The 18,589-nt window shown below is 42.4% G+C and overlaps 1 protein-coding gene across 1 annotated transcript in view; it reads left to right on the top strand.

Moving 5' to 3' along the window:
• The window catches only part of SI (sucrase-isomaltase), a 328,081-nt gene that overhangs the window by 101,780 nt on the left and 207,712 nt on the right, over positions 1 to 18,589 (top strand). Inside the window, exons 9-13 of the mRNA XM_068280942.1 lie at positions 6,866 to 6,965; positions 9,777 to 9,889; positions 11,411 to 11,536; positions 14,442 to 14,573; positions 16,761 to 16,877. Coding sequence (XP_068137043.1) covers positions 6,866 to 6,965; positions 9,777 to 9,889; positions 11,411 to 11,536; positions 14,442 to 14,573; positions 16,761 to 16,877 — 588 coding nt within the window. The remainder of the gene's footprint in view (positions 1 to 6,865; positions 6,966 to 9,776; positions 9,890 to 11,410; positions 11,537 to 14,441; positions 14,574 to 16,760; positions 16,878 to 18,589) is intronic.

The raw sequence follows: 18,589 nt of genomic DNA, 5'->3' as shown, positions 1-18,589 counted from the left end.
GCGCAGGAACTTCTGCACCACCAGGTTCAGCACGTGGGCAAGACAGGGGATGTGGGTCAGGTTTCCCCTGTCTATGGCAGCAACCAGATTGGCCCCATTGTCGGACACCACCTCTCCGACTCTGAGGCCTCTGGGGGTCAGCCAAATCCTCTCCTGCTCCTGGAGTTTGGCCAACACGTGGGCTGCCGTCAGCTTGGTCTTGCCAAGGCTGACCAAGTGCAGCAGCGCTTGGCAGTGGCGGGCCTTCACGCTGCTGCTGAGGCGGGGGGTTTGGCCAGGTGTGGCGGAGGATGGCAGAGGATCGGAGGAACCCGCTGCAGTTCCCCTGACCCTGCGGGGTGGCACCACCCACTGTGTTGCTGCTGCTGCTGCTGCTGTGCCCGCTGCTGCTCTCCCATCCTCACCCCCTTCCACCAAGCTGACCCAGTGGACAGTGAAGGACAGGTAGCGGCCTGTCCCGAAGCGGCTGCTCCAGGAGTCCATGGTGACGTGGACCCTTTCACCAACCGCGTGCTCCAGCCCTCGCTCCACATTGGCCATCACAAAGCGGTGCAGTGCTGGAATGGCCTTGCGGGAGAAAAAGTGTCTGCTGGGGAGCTGCCAGTCTGGGGCTGCACAAGCAAGCAGCGCCCGCATGTCGCTCCCCTCCTGCACGAGCGTGTACGGCAGGAGTTGGGAGCACATGGCCCGTGCCAGCAAGCCGTTCAGCTGCCGCACGCGACGGCTGCTGGGAGGCAGAGCCCTAACCACCCCCTGGAAGGACTCGCTCAAAAGGCTCTGGCGTGGCCTTTTGCTGACACGGGAATCACCAGACACAGCGGAGGAGGCCACTGAGGACTGGCTGCCAGAACAGGCCTCAGTGTCGGCGGCAGGAGTTGCAGAGGGGGGAGGAGCAGTGCGTTTCCGCACTCCTGCTGGTGCTGCTGGAGGAGCAGGAGGGCGGGTGGCTGCTGTTGCTGCTGCTGAAGGCTGTGCAGTGATGGGTGTGGTGCCACTGCCAGCACCAGATGCCTTCAGCCTCTGGAACTCCTCATGCTGGTGGAAATGTTTAGCCGCAAGGTGGTTGATCAGCGAGCTGGTGCTGAACTTTAAGGGGTCTGCACCTCTGCTCAACTTCCGCTGACAGTGGTTGCAAGTGGCGTACTTGCTGTACACAGTGGGCATGGTGAAAAAGCGCCAGATTGGTGACAGAAACATCCCCCTACGGCATGGAAGCGCTGCTGCCTGTCTCCCTGTGGTGGTTGGGGGGGGGGGGCTTGGGTGCGGCTGGTGGTGGTACTGGCTGATGCTGCTGCTGCTGCTGCTGAGCCTGAGACACCAGCAGGCTGTGGGTCGCTGCCAATGCTTGCAATGATGCGCCTCCTTGCAAGGCCCACAAGCGCATCCTCCTCCTCCTCCGAGCTGCTGAGGACGACATCCCCTGGAGGTGGTGGCACCCAGTCTCTGTCTGTCACCGGGTCATCAACATCATCCTCCCCCTCCTCAAACATGTCCTGCTGGGATGATGACCCCCCAAACTCCTCTCCTGATGCATGGATGGGCTGCTTGACTGTCGCCACAGTCTTGCTGTCCAATCCCTCATCCCCCAAAGTGCCCATCAGCATCTCCTCCTCAAAATCGCCAACAACAGCAGACAATTGACTCATCATGCCTGGGGTCAAAAGAGTGCTGAATGAGAGGTCGGCGACTGACGGTGAACTGGCCTCCTCCCCAGACCCTGCTGGGCGGCTGCTGCGAACAGGGGTGGTGGTGGTGGTGGTGGTGAGGGTGGAGGCCTCGGATGCAGAGCTGATGGCGGGCTGCTCATCCTCCGTCATGAGTTGCACCACAGTGTCTGCATCCTTTTCCTCAATGGGACGTTTCCGACCCGGCTGGAGGAAAATCGGAGCAGGTGCTACACGCTGCTGCTGCTGTGTCTCTGCAGCGTGAGTTGCAGATGCTCCTGCTGGGCGGCGCCCAAGGCGTCCACGGCCAGTGGCTATGGGAGGAATGTTAGCCACTGACGCTGCTGCTGCTGCTGCGGAACTGTGCATGGTGGCGCGCCCGCGGCCGCGGCTTGCCACAATGCTGCTCCCTCTCCTCCTGATTCCCTTGCTGCCCTTCCCCTTGCCCAAACCGCGCTGGCTGCCACTTCCAGACATCTTCAATGTTTTGGGCGTATAGACAAAAGTTTTTTAAAAGGGCGGGTGAAAAGTGGGGTACTTTAATGGAGTGGGTTGGTTGGTGAGGTGACTGAGTGAGTGTCCCCTAGTACAGTAAGTAAGTAGTAACAGTCAGGAAGTACAACTAGCAGTTACAATAATCAGTAGTAATCACAAGTAAATTTAGTGTGTGTACACTCAGACAGTGAGTGCACGCAGGCAGGAGCTAGTAGCCTATGAACACAGTGACTGAGTGTCCTAGACTCCTAGTACAGTAAGAGTAAGTAGTAGCAGTAAGAAGAACTAACTAATTACAATAATCAATCAGCGATCAGAAGGAAATGGAGTGTGGGTGTGTGTACACTCAGACACTGAGTGCACGCACGCAGGAGCTAGTAGCCTATGAACACAGTGACTGAGTGTCCTAGACTCCTAGTACAGTAAGAGTAAGTAATAACAGTAAGTAGAACTAACTAATTACAATAATCAATCAGCGATCAGAAGGAAATGGAGTGTGGGTGTGTGTACACTCAGACAGTGAGTGCACGCACGCAGGAGCTAGTAGCCTATGAACACAGTGACTGAGTGTCCTAGACTCCTAGTACAGTAAGAGTAAGTAGTAACAGTAAGAAGAACTAACTAATTACAATAATCAATCAGCGATCAGAAGGAAATGGAGTGTGGGTGTGTGTACACTCAGACACTGAGTGCACGCACGCAGGAGCTAGTAGCCTATGAACACAGTGACTGAGTGTCCTAGACTCCTAGTACAGTAAGAGTAAGTAATAACAGTAAGTAGAACTAACTAATTACAATAATCAATCAGCGATCAGAAGGAAATGGAGTGTGGGTGTGTGTACACTCAGACAGTGAGTGCACGCACGCAGGAGCTAGTAGCCTATGAACACAGTGACTGAGTGTCCTAGACTCCTAGTACAGTAAGAGTAAGTAATAACAGTAAGTAGAACTAACTAATTACAATAATCAATCAGCGATCAGAAGGAAATGGAGTGTGGGTGTGTGTACACTCAGACAGTGAGTGCACGCACGCAGGAGCTAGTAGCCTATGAACACAGTGACTGAGTGTCCTAGACTCCTAGTACAGTAAGAGTAAGTAATAACAGTAAGTAGAACTAAATAATTACAATAATCAATCAGCGATCAGAAGGAAATGGAGTGTGGGTGTGTGTACACTCAGACAGTGAGTGCACGCACGCAGGAGCTAGTAGCCTATGAACACAGTGACTGAGTGTCCTAGACTCCTAGTACAGTAAGAGTAAGTAGTAACAGTAAGAAGAACTAACTAATTACAATAATCAATTAGCGATCAGAAGGAAATGGAGTGTGGGTGTGTGTACACTCAGACAGTGAGTGCACGCACGCAGCAGCTAGTAGCCTATGAACACAGTGACTGAGTGTCCTAGACTCCTAGTACAGTAAGAGTAAGTAATAACAGTAAGTAGAACTAACTAATTACAATAATCAGTCAGCGATCAGAAGGAAATGGAGTGTGGGTGTGTGTACACTCAGACAGTGAGTGCACGCACGCAGGAGCTAGTAGCCTATGAACACAGTGACTGAGTGTCCTAGACTCCTAGTACAGTAAGAGTAAGTAGTAACAGTAAGAAGAACTAACTAATTACAATAATCAATCAGCGATCAGAAGGAAATGGAGTGTGGGTGTGTGAACACTCAGACAGTGAGTGCACGCAGGCAGGAGCTAGTAGCCTATGAACACAGTGACTGAGTGTCCTAGACTCCTAGTACAGTAAGAGTAAGTAGTAACACCAGTAAGTAGAACTAACTAATTACAATAATCAATCAGCGATCAGAAGGAAATGGAGTGTGGGTGTGTGTACACTCAGACAGTGAGTGCACGCAGGCAGGAGCTAGTAGCCTATGAACACAGTGACTCAGTGTCCTAGACTCCTAGTACAGTAAGAGTGAGTAAGTACAAGTAGTAACAGTAAGTAGAACTAACTAATTACAATAATCAATCAGCGATCAGAAGGAAATAGAGTGTGTGTTGTGTGTGTACACTCAGACAGTGAGTGCGCACACGCAGGAGGTAGTAGTAGCCTATATGAACAGTGACAGTGAGTGTCCCTACGGGTACAGTAAGAGTAAGTAGTAAGTAAGTACAACTAACAATAATCAAACAGTAATGAGAAGGAAATAGAGTGTGTGTACACACAGACAGTGAGTGAGTGCACACACGCAGGAGCTAGCTAGTAGCCTATAAACAGTGACAGTCAGTGAGTGTCCTACTCCTAGTACAGTATAACTACAATACTATTAGTAAAGGACAGCAGAAATACTGGTATAGAATATGAGAGAAATAAACAGAGGACAGCTGCCCACAGAGGCAAGGCCCCCCTGAGGCCTAAACCTGTAAGCTTGCAGCAGCTGCCTGCAGTTCTCTAATGTAACACACAAGCTACTAACTAAAATACAATGTCTATCTAACTAACAACAATATAGGTGTATATGGCAGGTGTAGGTGAGCAAAAACGCTAGGTAAATGACCACAATAGAGCACTTGCTAAGCCAAAGCACAAAGGAGCAACTCTCTCTCTGTACAAGTCTCAGGCAAGCATGGAAAAACCGAACATGGCGGCCGCTATTTATAGGGTAGGGGCTGGCCAGGGTCCCCCTCTGTGATTGGCTGCCGTCAGAGGGCCTGGGAGCCCTCTGATTGGCTCTAAGGACATCAATCTGGGCTATGACGCTATTCGAGCTCGGTACCGAGCTCGAATAGCGCCGGGTGGCTCGAATAGCTCGAATAGTGAATGGGCTATTCGAGTGTACTCGGATAGCCCATTCGAATAGCTCCAGCTATTCGGAGCTCGAATACCGAGCTCGAATAGCTGAAAAAGAGCTCGAATATTCGAACTACTCGAATATTCGAGCTCTGCTGAGCACCACTGGGGTGGCGGATGTCTGTTTTCCTAGTCTGACAGTTTGAGGGTGATTAGTAAGGAAGTCCAACCAGGTACATATGGAGGGAGCAAGACCTAGTGCATGGAGTTAGTGTTATGCTGAGCTGTAGTCAACAAAGAGCATCCTAACATAGGAGTTGGGATTTTCTAGGTTTGAGAGGGCAGCATGGAGAGCTACACAGGTGGCATCCTCAGTTGATCTATTTGTTTGGTAAGAAAACTGGTGTTGATCTAGATTTGCTGGGATGGAGGCCTTGATGTGTGTGGCTACCAGTCGTTCAAAGCACTTGGCAATGACAGGGGTTAGAGCAACTGGTTGGTAATCATTAAGACTTTTTTGGAACTGGCACAATGGTTGTGGATTTAAGGCATGATGGGACTATACCCAAAAACAGAGAGAGGTTGAATATTTGTGTAAAAACTTTCGCTAGTTGGCCAGCACAAGCCTGGAGCACACGTCCTTGCACAGAATATGCTTCTTTGTCTTGTATTTGAAAAGCTTTGTTTCTATTCCTTAGGAGTTCTTTGAGTTCTTTGAGTTCTTTTGTTATCCATAGTTTTTGATTTGGGTAAACAGTAATTCTTTTGTTGACAGTGATGGTGTCCACACAGAAATTAACATAAGACAATATAGAGGAAGTACATGTCTCCAGGTCTGTTTGATGAAAGAATATATTCCAATCTGTATGTTCAAAGCAATCTTGGTGCTGAGACAGTTGGGCAAGTGGTGGCTCCTGGCTCTTCTTTACTAGTGCCTGCAGAAGAGCATGCTGCAGATGTGCCCTGGGAGACCCATGCTACAATGTTGTCAACATGCAGACTGAATGGGCTTAATACATCCTCCAAATACATGTTGCAAGGTGCTTCCTGCTGCTCCTTCCTGACTTCAGCTAATGTTACCTGTTATTTTAGTATAATGACCCATTGTGACAAGAAGAAAACCTTGACTTACAGCAGGTTGGAATGACCTGCTCCTGAAGTTGAATTCCGATTGGTCCCGAACAATGAACCAAAATAACCACATTTGCACATTTACTGAAGACCAGATAACTGATTGAAAGGGAAGTAAATAAAGTTTATTTTAAGCTCAATTATGTACAAGTGAGATAACAGCAAACACACAGTGGACAACAAAACCTAGTAGTCCCAATACCAAGATTCTATCTAATCAATCGCAAACAATAAAAGTATATTCAAGGTTTAGACATGCAAAATATATACAGGGACACACAGTACATAAATCATAAGGCAAAAAGCAAGGTTAGGACAATAGCAAAGGTCAAGATCAGGAAGGCATAGAATCAGGTTTAGGACAGAAACAGGGGTGTCCAGATACTAGCAACAGTACTCAATAATCTGACACTGGTCTGAAGCAGTTCCCTCCAGCTTCTCCAAGGGTTCCTCTTGAAGAAACTGGAGCGAGGTGTAAAGAGGAGCGCGAGTTCTGCTACCAATATGGCAGAAATTGAGTAAGGTGACATGAGGCCCTAGGCAAGGTAGCAGTTTTTGCCCACCCCTATTGATCACCTGACTTTTTTCACTGGATGTAGTCTTTGCACAACTTTCATAAATAGATAATGAGAAGTAGATAAAAAAAAGTATTTATCCAGGTTTTGGAAGCGATTTTCCAACTTACTTTAAAATAATTAAAGCAATATTTGATTATTGTATTAGAACAAGTTTTTATGGTTTACAATCTCTATAAATATATTTTTTCTGTTACTTAGACAGCATAATACAGACATTTTGAGTGTACGATTATAGCAGTGTTATTTGTTTTTGCAGGATCAATCCAACTTGTATGGAGCGCAGACATTTTTCCTGTGTTTGGAAGATAACACAGGCGCCTCATTCGGAGTCTTTCTAATGAACAGCAATGCAATGGGCAAGTACTGTTTTGTTGGAAGAGTTCAGAGAGTTCATCAGACTAAAATATGTACAAGATGGCATATCTTTAGGTGTAGCATGTGTGGCCTATTTCAGAAGTTTGCTATTACACGAAAGTTAAACAATACCACTTATTTTCTAAATCTATGATAATACCATTAGCATACGTACCTGTTATCTATTCTTTTAACAGCATTATTTTGCACCTGCTTTATAAGGATTTATCTATGTAAATACATTTACTGAAAGATATTTTGTTTTTTTCTGAAAGTGACCCTGTGTAAGGCTTGGTGGTGTATTCTCCACAGTCAGCATGCAACGCATGAGCTGGCGTGGAGGAGGTACACACACTAGCACCAGAAAACAGGCTATCCCTAGTATAGTGGATGGGAGGACTGACTCCAATAGGAGATTGTGGCGCACAGAGCCGGTGCAGATCTGACAGCCACAAACAATGCTTTCGTAATAACGTCTCAGCGCAAAGTAGCGCTGAGCGCACAAACCAGAACTGAGGAGACCAGGACAGGTAGACAGAATGAACGCTTGCTAGCTAGCGGCTACTTAGCGACAGCAAGCGTCCAAAACCAGACAGACTGAAATGAGGCAGCCAATGCGCTGCGGCGATGGCGTGCCTCACAAAGACAGGACAGGACAGTCAGAAAATAGCAGGATTAAGATAGATAAACGTAACACAGATAAATATACAATAAGTATGTTTTCCTAGCGTATTACAATTACAGCTATCAATGAAACTATTTGTAACGTCTGACTAACATATGTATATATCGGCAATGAACCGATATATGACATAAGCAGGAACGCTGACTAGGAATGGAGTAATACAGGGAACAGGATTCAGAAGGATTCGTTATCTCTTCGCAGAGATGAACGCAATCCACAAACAGTAACAGAACAGGATTCAGAAGGATTCGTTATCTCTTCGCAGAGATGAACGCAATCCACAAACAGGACCAGGAACAGGATAACTAGCTCAGCACGGGTGTTCACGGTACGCGCAAACTACCAAAACGTGCTGGAAAACTGACTAACTGAACACAGGATATAAACAGTTCGTGTACGTATACATCAGCGACACTGATGTATCACGTAACACAAATACAAGGAAAATAATAAACGTGCTGGTATGCATATATATTGGCAATGAACCAATATATGATGCAAAACCGGCAAAGTATCTTTAGAACAAGAAACACGATCGGGGGCTAAAGCGACAGCAAGGCAGGCTTAAGCTGAAGCTATGAAAACCCAAGGAAACCCTGCAGGAAGCAGATCTTTATACTGAGGTCATCCAATGGGAGCAGACATGCAGATTCCCACACAGGTGAATGATAATCAGTCACAAGCTGACAGCAGGGAAAGACAGACAAACCTATGCAGCTTGCATGGAAAGACATCAGAACTGCCTGAGCTGCAGCACTACTTCCAGCAATAGCTGCTGCAGCAGCGATCATTACACCCTGTAGTGGGTCAGTTTGTACTGAATAGATGGCAAGATTACATACTGTGCAACCTTGTCATCTAAGAATCACCAGCTACTGTCATGGATACCCCTAATAAGAAGCTATGGCACAGTGAGGGGCTAGGCTGTAGGGAAGTGGGGTGCTTATGGTGGGGGCCTAGCGAGAGGTGTGGTCAGAAGTGTAGCATAGTTGGTAGGGACTGGGTGTCAAAACCAGGAATTTAAGCAAACTTTGGGAAGTTCCCAGGTCTACGTGGTGCCCTGTTCAACAGTTCTTACAGCACTATGGATAATATAAGGCTACGTGGTATTTAGTCTTATCTTCACTTCAATATGCTGCAAACCACCACAAGGTTGTTTTTAAGGAAACCTCAAGTGAAAGGCATATGGAAGAAAACATTCAAAATGCCACTTACCCAACTCTTGTTCAGATCTTCTAACTTTAAACTTTCCAAGTCACTCATCAATGAGTACACAAATACAGCACCTTCACTGGTTGCACAGTGCAATTTCAACAGGTTTTTGTGACTGACTATGCCCCATTTAGTTAAAGGGACCATGAGCACTTGTAAAAATGAAATAGTGACTTACCTGGGGCTTCTTTCAGCCCACCGTAGGCTGCAAGGTCCCCCAGCATCCTCCTGGCTCTTCTCCCGGTCCTGGCTGGTAGCTCCATTACGGGATGACTTCAGCCGGAAGTTGTCAGGCCTGCTTCCCGCTTTGCCGATATGTGTAATCATGTCGGGCAGCTATGAGTCATCTCGCTGGCTGGTACGACAGTTCTGCACATGCGCGGCTCTCTAATATTGAACCGCGCTTGCGCAGGACTCTCACGCCGGCTGGCGTGATGACGCATAGCCAGCCAGCCTGATTACACATATGTGCAAAGCAGGAAGCAGGCCTGATGACTTCAGGCTGGAGTGGTCCCATAATGGAGCCACTATCCAAGACTGGGAGAGAAGCCAGGAGGACGTCGGGGGACTTTGTGGCCTACGGAGGGCTGGAGGAAGCTCCAGGTAAGTCACTATTTCATTTTTAACAAGTGCTCAGGGTCCCTTTATTCAAAAAAGACCTACCAGTAGTCTACATTATGTCCCAAGTAAGATTAAGATAAGTAAATACATTACCAGTATTTAACTTTCCTTGAAATTATTATTATACTACCATGGACAGACATGAGTGTGTTGTGGCACATATGCCCTGGGGATAGTTAAGATATACATTACATTTTGTTCTGTTTGTGGTGAAGATTGTGATTTTTTTTTGAAATCAGTAACTGAGAATGAACTCTGATTTTTTTTTAACTGATCTCTTTATCTTCTAATGCAGAGGTCATAGTTCAGCCTACTCCAGCTATTACTTACAGAACTATTGGTGGAATCCTTGACTTCTATGTTTTTGTGGGTAACACTCCAGAAGAAGTAGTAATGGAGTACTTAGCGGTAAGCATTGCCTTAGCCTAAGAAGTTTAATTGTAAAAAATGGTATACCTAACCATGGTCATACTAGAAGTAAATGTAAACCAAACTTGTAAATGTAGTATACATCACAGGTGTTGTACAGAAAAAATTACTTGTTTGACTCACATTTTTTTTAGCTTCAATAGAGTAAGAAATAAGTAGAAGCTTTGATGGGTGTTTGCTGATTTATATGTGCCCACTAGGGAATGTTTACCTAACTTCCTGATGCTATTACCCTATTAATTAGATGGAGTATGAACTCAACCTGATCATCTACTGACCCCGGCCAGCCTTCTAGCCCTTTTTATACGTTGATTTTGATTACCTTTCACATTATAATGTATAGATTCAAGGGCATAATTACACAATTACATAGTTATTTAGGTTGAAAAAAGACATCCATTCATCAAGTTCAACCAAATGTATCCAAATGTTGGTGTAGATTGGAGATTCCATATAGCATTCATAAACCACTGCAACTAATTAAAACAATAACTAAAGATACATATAATGATACACACATCCATGTTGTTATTAAACTAGTTTCTTATAATGTCATATAAGCAGCATACGCTAGAAAGCAGAAGGTTCATCTTAGGATCTTAGGGAACTCAATATATTCAGACAATTGAAATGTGTGTTCAGTGATCATATTGTATCTGAATGTAGCTCAATGCAAAATCTTAAAGAGACTCCGTAACAAAAATTGCATCCTGTTTTTTATCATCCTACAAGTTCCAAAAGCTATTCTAATGTGTTCTGGCTTACTGCAGCATGTTCTACTATCACCATCTCTGTAATAAATCAACTTATCTCTCTCTTGTCAGACTTGTCAGGCCTGTGTCTGGAAGGCTGCCAAGTTCTTCAGTGTTGTGGTTCTGTGATGCATCTCCCCCCTCCAGGCCCCTCTCTGCACACTGCCTGTGTATTATTTAGATTAGGGCAGCTTCTCTCTTCTCTCTTATCTTTTACAAGCTGGATAAATCCTCTTCTGAGCTGGCTGGGCTTTCACATACTGAGGAATTACATACAGGCAGAGCTGTCTGCACTTTGCAGGAAGAAACAGCCTGCCACTTCAGTGGAAGATAGCTGCAGGGGGAAAGAAACACACAAATGATCTCTTGAGATTCAAAAGGAAAGCTGTATACAGCCTGCTTGTGTATGGATGTATTTTCTATGTGTGGACATACTGTACATCAACCTACTTCCTGTTTTGGTGGCCATTTTGTTTGTTTATAAACAAACTTTTTAAAACTGTTTTTAACCACTTTTAATGCGGCGAGGAGCAGCGAAATTGTGACAGAGGGTAATAGGAGATGTCCCCTAACGCACTGGTATGTTTACTTTTGTGCGATTTTAACAATACAGATTCTCTTTAACCAACACCATCAAAGGTTGCTTACTGTATAGCAAACAAGTGACTTGTGAGTTAAGTGCTTTATATATAGTTTTTTCCTGCTTAAAAGAACATGTGAACTGACATCAAGTGCACTTCTGTTTTAGTTTATTGGTAAACCATACATGCCAGCATATTGGACTCTTGGATTTCATATCAGTCGTTGGGGATATCAATCACTTGATGAGGTGAAAGAAGTGGTTGAAAGGAACAGAGCCATTGACTTGCCTTATGTAAGTTACCCATGCTTTACCTACACAAATATTCTGTGCATGCATTGTTTTATACCATATCACTTAAATATGTGTTATTTGTTTATTAGCACTACATTGCCTATACATTTTTTCTATACTTGATTCACTAAAGCTATGTGCAGACATTCATTAACACTACATACAAACATTTAGTTCAGTGGAGTATATTTAAAAAGTTGCACATTAAGTGCTAGAAAACAATTAGGACCCTTTTCCACTGAGATTGATTTTCTACAAATTGCAAAAAGCTAGCAATTATTTTAACTGTTACTTTAACATACTTTAGCTGTTACTTTAACATAAGAATCATGAAAAGTATTTTCCACTATCGCGATTCGATTTTCTGTAAATCGCAATCACTTTTCAGAGTGATTGTGCTTAGAGGAAACCAGAGGCGTTTCAAATGAAAGAAACCATACTCACTCGGGGCTTCCTGCCGCTGCATAAACACGTGTGAGTCCCTCGCCGTCCTCCCGTGGTCTGCCGTTCAGCCGAGATCAGCCCTGGTACATGTCATACATGTTTATGCAGCGGCAGGAAGCCCCAGGTAAGTATCGTTTCTTTCATTTGAAATGTCTCCGGTACAATTTAATGTTAAAAGATAAATGCAAAATCGCAATTGCATAACAAAATTGATAAAAAATTGCAATTGCTTGCATTTGTGATTTATTTTCTTTGGTGATTGCTAGTGGAAAAGGGCCCTAGAGCTGACCCTGAGAATCCTAGGCATCATATTATTATTTTGTATTTATATAGTGCTGACATCTTTTGCAGAACTTTGCAGAACCCATACTCCTGCCACTAACTGCCCCTTACAGGAGCAGTTACTATACCTACCACACTGTAAGACCAGTTTTGTGGAGAACCACTTAACCTACCAGTATGTTTTTGGAATGTGGGAGGTAAATGGACTGCTCAGAGGAACCTCACACCAAAACCTGTATGCCTATGGTCCCCTCCTACTAACATAGGTTTGGAGGACTGACCATAGATGTTGACCAAACTTCTCCTGAGACTGGGAGAAAAGTACAGGTTGAACATAAGTTTAAAAAAGGTACCTTTGTCTTCTCTCTTTCATTGTTCTGTATCCTCCTTGAAAATCCCTGAGAATGCAGCAAAGAGTTCTGGGAAAAAATGGTGTCTCTCGTTTCAAAGTATCTTCAAAAGTATTTCTTCAAAAGTATTGAAAGTGATATAAAAACAAGAAAGTCACCAACGTTTGTGTATTTTTTTTAAGTAATGGAAGACACAAGAAGCATTGAACATTGAACTGTGTACTCAAAGTTAATAAATATGATAATGTGCGGACCATGCAGCACTGCTGCTTACACATTTAAGTATAAGTGCAGTAGAATAAGCACTAGAACACAAAAAAGCAGTTAGATTAGTTTGAAGCACAGCTATAAGTTAGTACCCACCTAACAGACTCGTACTACATTCTAATATCATGCAAATGCTGTTGAATGAGCTCCACGGCACAGTGAAAATTGGTTATCATTATACATCACAATTCCACAAGTCATGTCTGACTATGCACAGCACAGTGGCTAGAAAGTGTCTGCTATTTAAAGACACCTTTGTACTAGGTGATTGCATGCATTCAATAGGAAACCTTTCACCTCAAACATGGTGGCTGAACACCTGCATTCCCTCACTGTAGTCCCGTCACTGTATTGCTCTCTGTGCCCTGGCAAAGCATCTTTAAAGCTCTCATCGGGCTTCCCCATTTTTCCACTGTCTGGACTAATTTCTTTTAGTTGGACTGCTTTTTGCAGGTCTAAGCTAACGCTCATGTCTGATGGGAAACATTGCTTCCCAGCAGCATGAAAATGACTATTGGATAGGGTGTGAAGAACTCGCTGCTAGGCAAGTGAGTTCTTTATGACCTGGGGGGTGGGGGGTTTACATTTAATTGGATTAGGAGATGCTTCCATTGCCTAATTTAAGAACTCGCTGGTGAGTTTAGTAATAGGATATGGCCGTATGTGTCCAAAGTATTTCAGTTTTAACAGTAGTATCAGACCCTCTAGTAAACACTCTGGCCTTATTTCTTTAAAGCGGACTCAAACAAAACATTTTTTTTTAATTCAAAATATTAAGTTGCACCACTCTGACACATACAAAGATACATAAACACTCCTTCAAGCCTATGAACATTTTAGTGCATGCTTTTCACCCTTCTCTTTTCATAACTAGGGTTATACAGGTGGCAGCCATTAGCAATTCCTCCATTGCCAGACACCACCTACTCCAGCATTTTGCCGGATTATGTCCCGGCAATATGAAAGGAAGGGAGGGGTTCCTCCAATAAATGTAAAACATTTTATATTTGTCATCATGCAGCTGAAAAAAGGCTGCTATTTATTATTATAATTTACAAAATAGGTTTTATTACTGAAATCTTGTATTTTTTCGTTTGGGTCCACTTTAAGTAACAAGTGGTTAGATCTTCTGGCAGTCCAAAAAACTCTTAGTAGCTTTTTCCACAACCACACTTCAAAAGCATTAATTTTTCTATGAATGACTTTATTTACAGCCAAACTTTCACAGCCATATGTTACAGTACTACTGGGAACCATAGCTTTAACTTTCATGTTCTCTGTTAGTAAAGTGACAACATATACTGTATTTAGTTTATAAATCTGAATGATTGTAATTAGTTATTAACTTTTTTTTACTGTTATGATTGTTATTAATAATAACTTGTATTATGTCTCAACCCATAAATTATACATAAACTGTAAGTTATTGTTTGTACTATAATGTTTACATTCTAAAGACTTGGGTTAAAAGAGAATTTGCTATTATTAGGTTATATACTTTTGAGGGTTTTTTAAAGATAATGTAAGGGCTTAAATATATTTGTCTTTGCATTTTTATTTAGGATGTTCAGTTTACTGATATTGACTACATGGAAAACAGAAAAGATTTCACCTATGACAAAGTAAAGTTTGCTGACCTTCCTAACTTTGCTCAAAATATGCATGCCCATGGACAAAAATACATCATCATTTTGGTAAGTAAATCATCATTTTGAATGTAATCGGTGTATAATGGAAAGGATCTTTTGCATGCTTGGCAAGCTTTGACTATATTCTTCAATGTTTCATAGTCAAAAAACATTATCAATATATTAATGGGAATTATTATATAGTTCACAGGTGGGATAGCAGGGACATTGCTGGGTGAAATGCATTGCAGACTTTTGTATCCCTTAGAGGAAAACAGCAATCATGCAATTATGCATCATAGTTAGTACATTGGCTACTTACATTTGGGCCATCGACCAGACCAGCCTATCTTTTTCCTATGCAGAAAAAGTGTACAGCGGCATTGAAGAGCAGCTGATTCGTGAATCAGCTGCTCTGTTCCATTCATCATCAGCTGCTCCAGAAAACACGGACTGTAATCTGGATCACTAGAGGTGCTCTGGAACCTCTCAGTGGATCAGATGAAAAGTCCACATGAATCTACAATTATATATATATATATATATATATATATATATATATATATATATATATATATATATATATATTCTGAGAGACATTATCCAAATATTAGGCTACCATGTAAAGCTTTTGTCCTTAAGACACAAACAGTGTTTTATCATTGAGCTTGTGGTCTGCGTGGATGTAATTGTATAGCTTGGTTCCTGCGAATCTGACAGTTTTACATTTATGCTATTGATCTCGTGTTCTCAAACCACCACCAGCCTGGATTGCAGATGCAAGACATGATTGGTCCATGGATTCACATTTTTCTGTATGAACTAACAATCCTGCCTCAATTAAAATGTTTAAAGTGGAATAGAACCCAGCATTTCATCTTTGCTCTAAAACATTATTTACAGCATATTATATGCAACCAGCATTTTTTTTTTACTAGACCAGCATTCGAAGGGTTACACACAGAGCTTGAAAGTTCAGTTCAGTGAAATGTGGACACATCCGAACTTTAGATAATGTTACCTTGTGTTTACTTAAATGTATCAAGTGAAGAATGTGACACATTCTCTGACTGTGGAGAAGCAGCTCGACACAGACAGAGTCAAATCATGTCTTGCCTTCACTACATAATGAATAAAACCAGTTATTAATAAAATGCAAAGTCAGCTCACAAAGCAAAAAACTGCACTTTTGGGAACCTATAACTTCTAAATGAATAATAATACTTATGCACAAATGCAAATATGATAACCGTGTGGCATATAAAAAGTAGGAAAACATGTTTTTATTGAATATTATGTCAGGGTTTTAAACCGCTTTAAGTTCACATTATCTGCATGCCAGTGTATTTGCATTATTTTATACAATGCATTTCTGCCTTATGATTGGCCAATCAGAGAATGGAATGATTAAGCACTTACATAGGAGTTGAGGGTAAAGTGCACTATACTGCAGTGACTGGTGAGTGTGCTAGTTAGATAGAGAACATGATTGTGTTTGCAGATATGCTTTAGGCACTGTAGTAGCTTTGTCTATTCCTTATGGTCCTTTTGGCAATCTAAGATGGGAGAAGGGTCAGAAGAAGTGGCAGTTGGGCCCCCTGCCACCTACAGGGCCTCAGGCTCCTGCCTAGGATGCCTGGTGGATGATCCTGCTCTGTGTGTTTGCCACAAAAATCTTTTTAGTACATCATTTTGTAGCACAAAGTTTCCAAACAATACAGCAGGGTGAAGAAATAGAAGACCACAATTATTATTATTTATTTATAAAGTGCCAATATATTCCGTGGCGCTGTACAAAGTAAGAAAGGAACATCGGGTACATAATAATACAGACAATAGTATACACCAATATACAAGATACATAATTAGTAACAAAATACAAAAGTGATACAAAATACAGAACACAAAATACCGAATTGGTAATGACAGTGATAAAAGTAACATGATAAATAAAATGTATAATAATTTTCAAGACACAAAAGAGGGAGAGAGCTCTGCCCTTGCGAGCTTACAATCTTACAATAAGTCGCTATAGTAGCAACAACATGTAGATCAACTTTCTAGCAACTAGCTGAAAACTTAAATATTGGTTGACATTAAAAGATACTCCTAGCCTATTATGCAATTTGCAATATGCAATGTGTTTCTCAAATGTCATGTATTCTTTAATTGATTAGCCTTTAGATATGCCCATATGTGTGTGCAATCAGAGCACCTTTATATAAGCTCTTTATTGTTAATCTTATTTTCCAGGATCCTGCTATTGCAAATACACCTTTAATTAATGGCCCATATGAAGCATATGTGCGAGGAAATCGTCTAGGTGTTTGGGTAAATGAATCTGACGGAGTAACTCCAGTGATTGGGGAGGTAAAGTAGCTTCTTGCTATAATGTACAAATTACTTAATTTCATTTTATCTGTAGAAATGTGTCCTGGAGTTTTATTACTGCACCTGCATGCTGTATTTTCTGTAAGTCAAGTGTTCATAATAAGGCGCCAGGCTTTGAGACTGGATAAACAGATGCTCCATGTTATTGCCCGAGGAAGCGGATACGCCTACGAAATGCGTAGAATGTGGAGTAATTGCAACCATTTTTTTTAAATAAAGAACCACTGTTTTAAAATTACAAAACTTACATTTTAATATTTGTATTCTTTTTGGCTCCTCGATGTCATCGGTCTAAATTATAATAAGTCTTGTTGTATAGATAAAAAGGGCTACAAATGTGCCCCAAAGAAGCACATATCACAAAGCAAAATGGAAATTATTGAGTTTGAATTTCTTTTTTTCCAAACTCAGCATATCATGTACATGGCCCAACCTGCGATATCGGCTTCATCCCTCTGCTCTCTGTTTGGGTGTTATTTGCATCACCATTTGTTTCATAGTGCTAATATACATATATATATATATATATATATATATATATATATATATATATATATATATATATATATATATATATATATATATATATATATATATATATATATATATATATATATATACACAGGGTGGCAAATTCCGCCAGTTCCTACATGTCTGTACTTCCTTCCTCTCTCCCTGCTCTGTGTGTCACTTCTAGCTTTATAGCAACCTGTATTCGCTTTCATATGGGTAAAGTTAAAGGGGCACTACAGCGAAAAATTGTAATTTAAAATATGTGCAAACATATACAAATAGGAAGTACATTTCTTCCAGAGTAAAATGAGCCATAAATTACTTTTCTCCTATGTTGCTGTCACTTACAGTAGGTAGTAGAAATCTGACAGAAGTGACAGGTTTTGGACTAGTCCATCTCTTCATAGGGGATTCACAGCAAGGCTTTTATTTTTAATAAAGATTTTCCCTAAAAACGATATAAACAATGATGCTGGCCAGCTTCCCTGCTCCCTACACAGTTTTTGGGCAGTTGGACAAAGCAACTGCCATTCACTAAGTGCTTTTGAAAATAAATATATCCCTGAGAATCCCCTATAAAGAGATGGACTAGTCCAAAGCCAGTCACTTCTGTCAGATTTCTACAACCTACTGTAAGTGACAGCAACATAGGAGAAAAGTAATTTATGGCTCATTTTACTCTGGAAAATATGTACTTCTTATTTGTATATGTTTGCACATATTTTAAAATTTTACAGTTTTTCGCTGTAGTGCCCCTTTAAGGTAGCCATACACTGGTCAATTTGCCATCAGATTCGACCAACAGATAGATCCCTCTCTGATCGAATCTGATCAGAGAGGGATCGTATGGCTGTCTTTTCTGCAAACAGATTGTGAATCGATTTCAGCCTGAAACCGTTCACAATCTGTGGTGGTGGTGCTGCCACCGCTACCCCCCCCCCCCCCCCCGCATACATTACCTGCACCGCCGGCGCGACTCCCCTGGTCTCCGCTGTCCTCTTCACCGCTCTGGTCTGGTCTCCGGGTCTGGCAGGCTTCACTTCTTCCTGTCTGGGGGAAGTTTAAACAGTAGAGCGCCCTCTACTGTTTAAACTTCCTGCCGGGACAGGAAGAAGTGAAGCCTGCTGGATCCGGAGCCCAGCGCGGAGACGGAGCAGCGGAGACCAGGGGAGTCGCGC

This window comes from Hyperolius riggenbachi, chromosome 4, assembly GCF_040937935.1.
Source record: "Hyperolius riggenbachi isolate aHypRig1 chromosome 4, aHypRig1.pri, whole genome shotgun sequence".
In the NCBI taxonomy this organism is placed as follows: domain Eukaryota; kingdom Metazoa; phylum Chordata; class Amphibia; order Anura; family Hyperoliidae; genus Hyperolius; species Hyperolius riggenbachi.
This window is presented reverse-complemented; position numbering and strand designations above follow the sequence as displayed.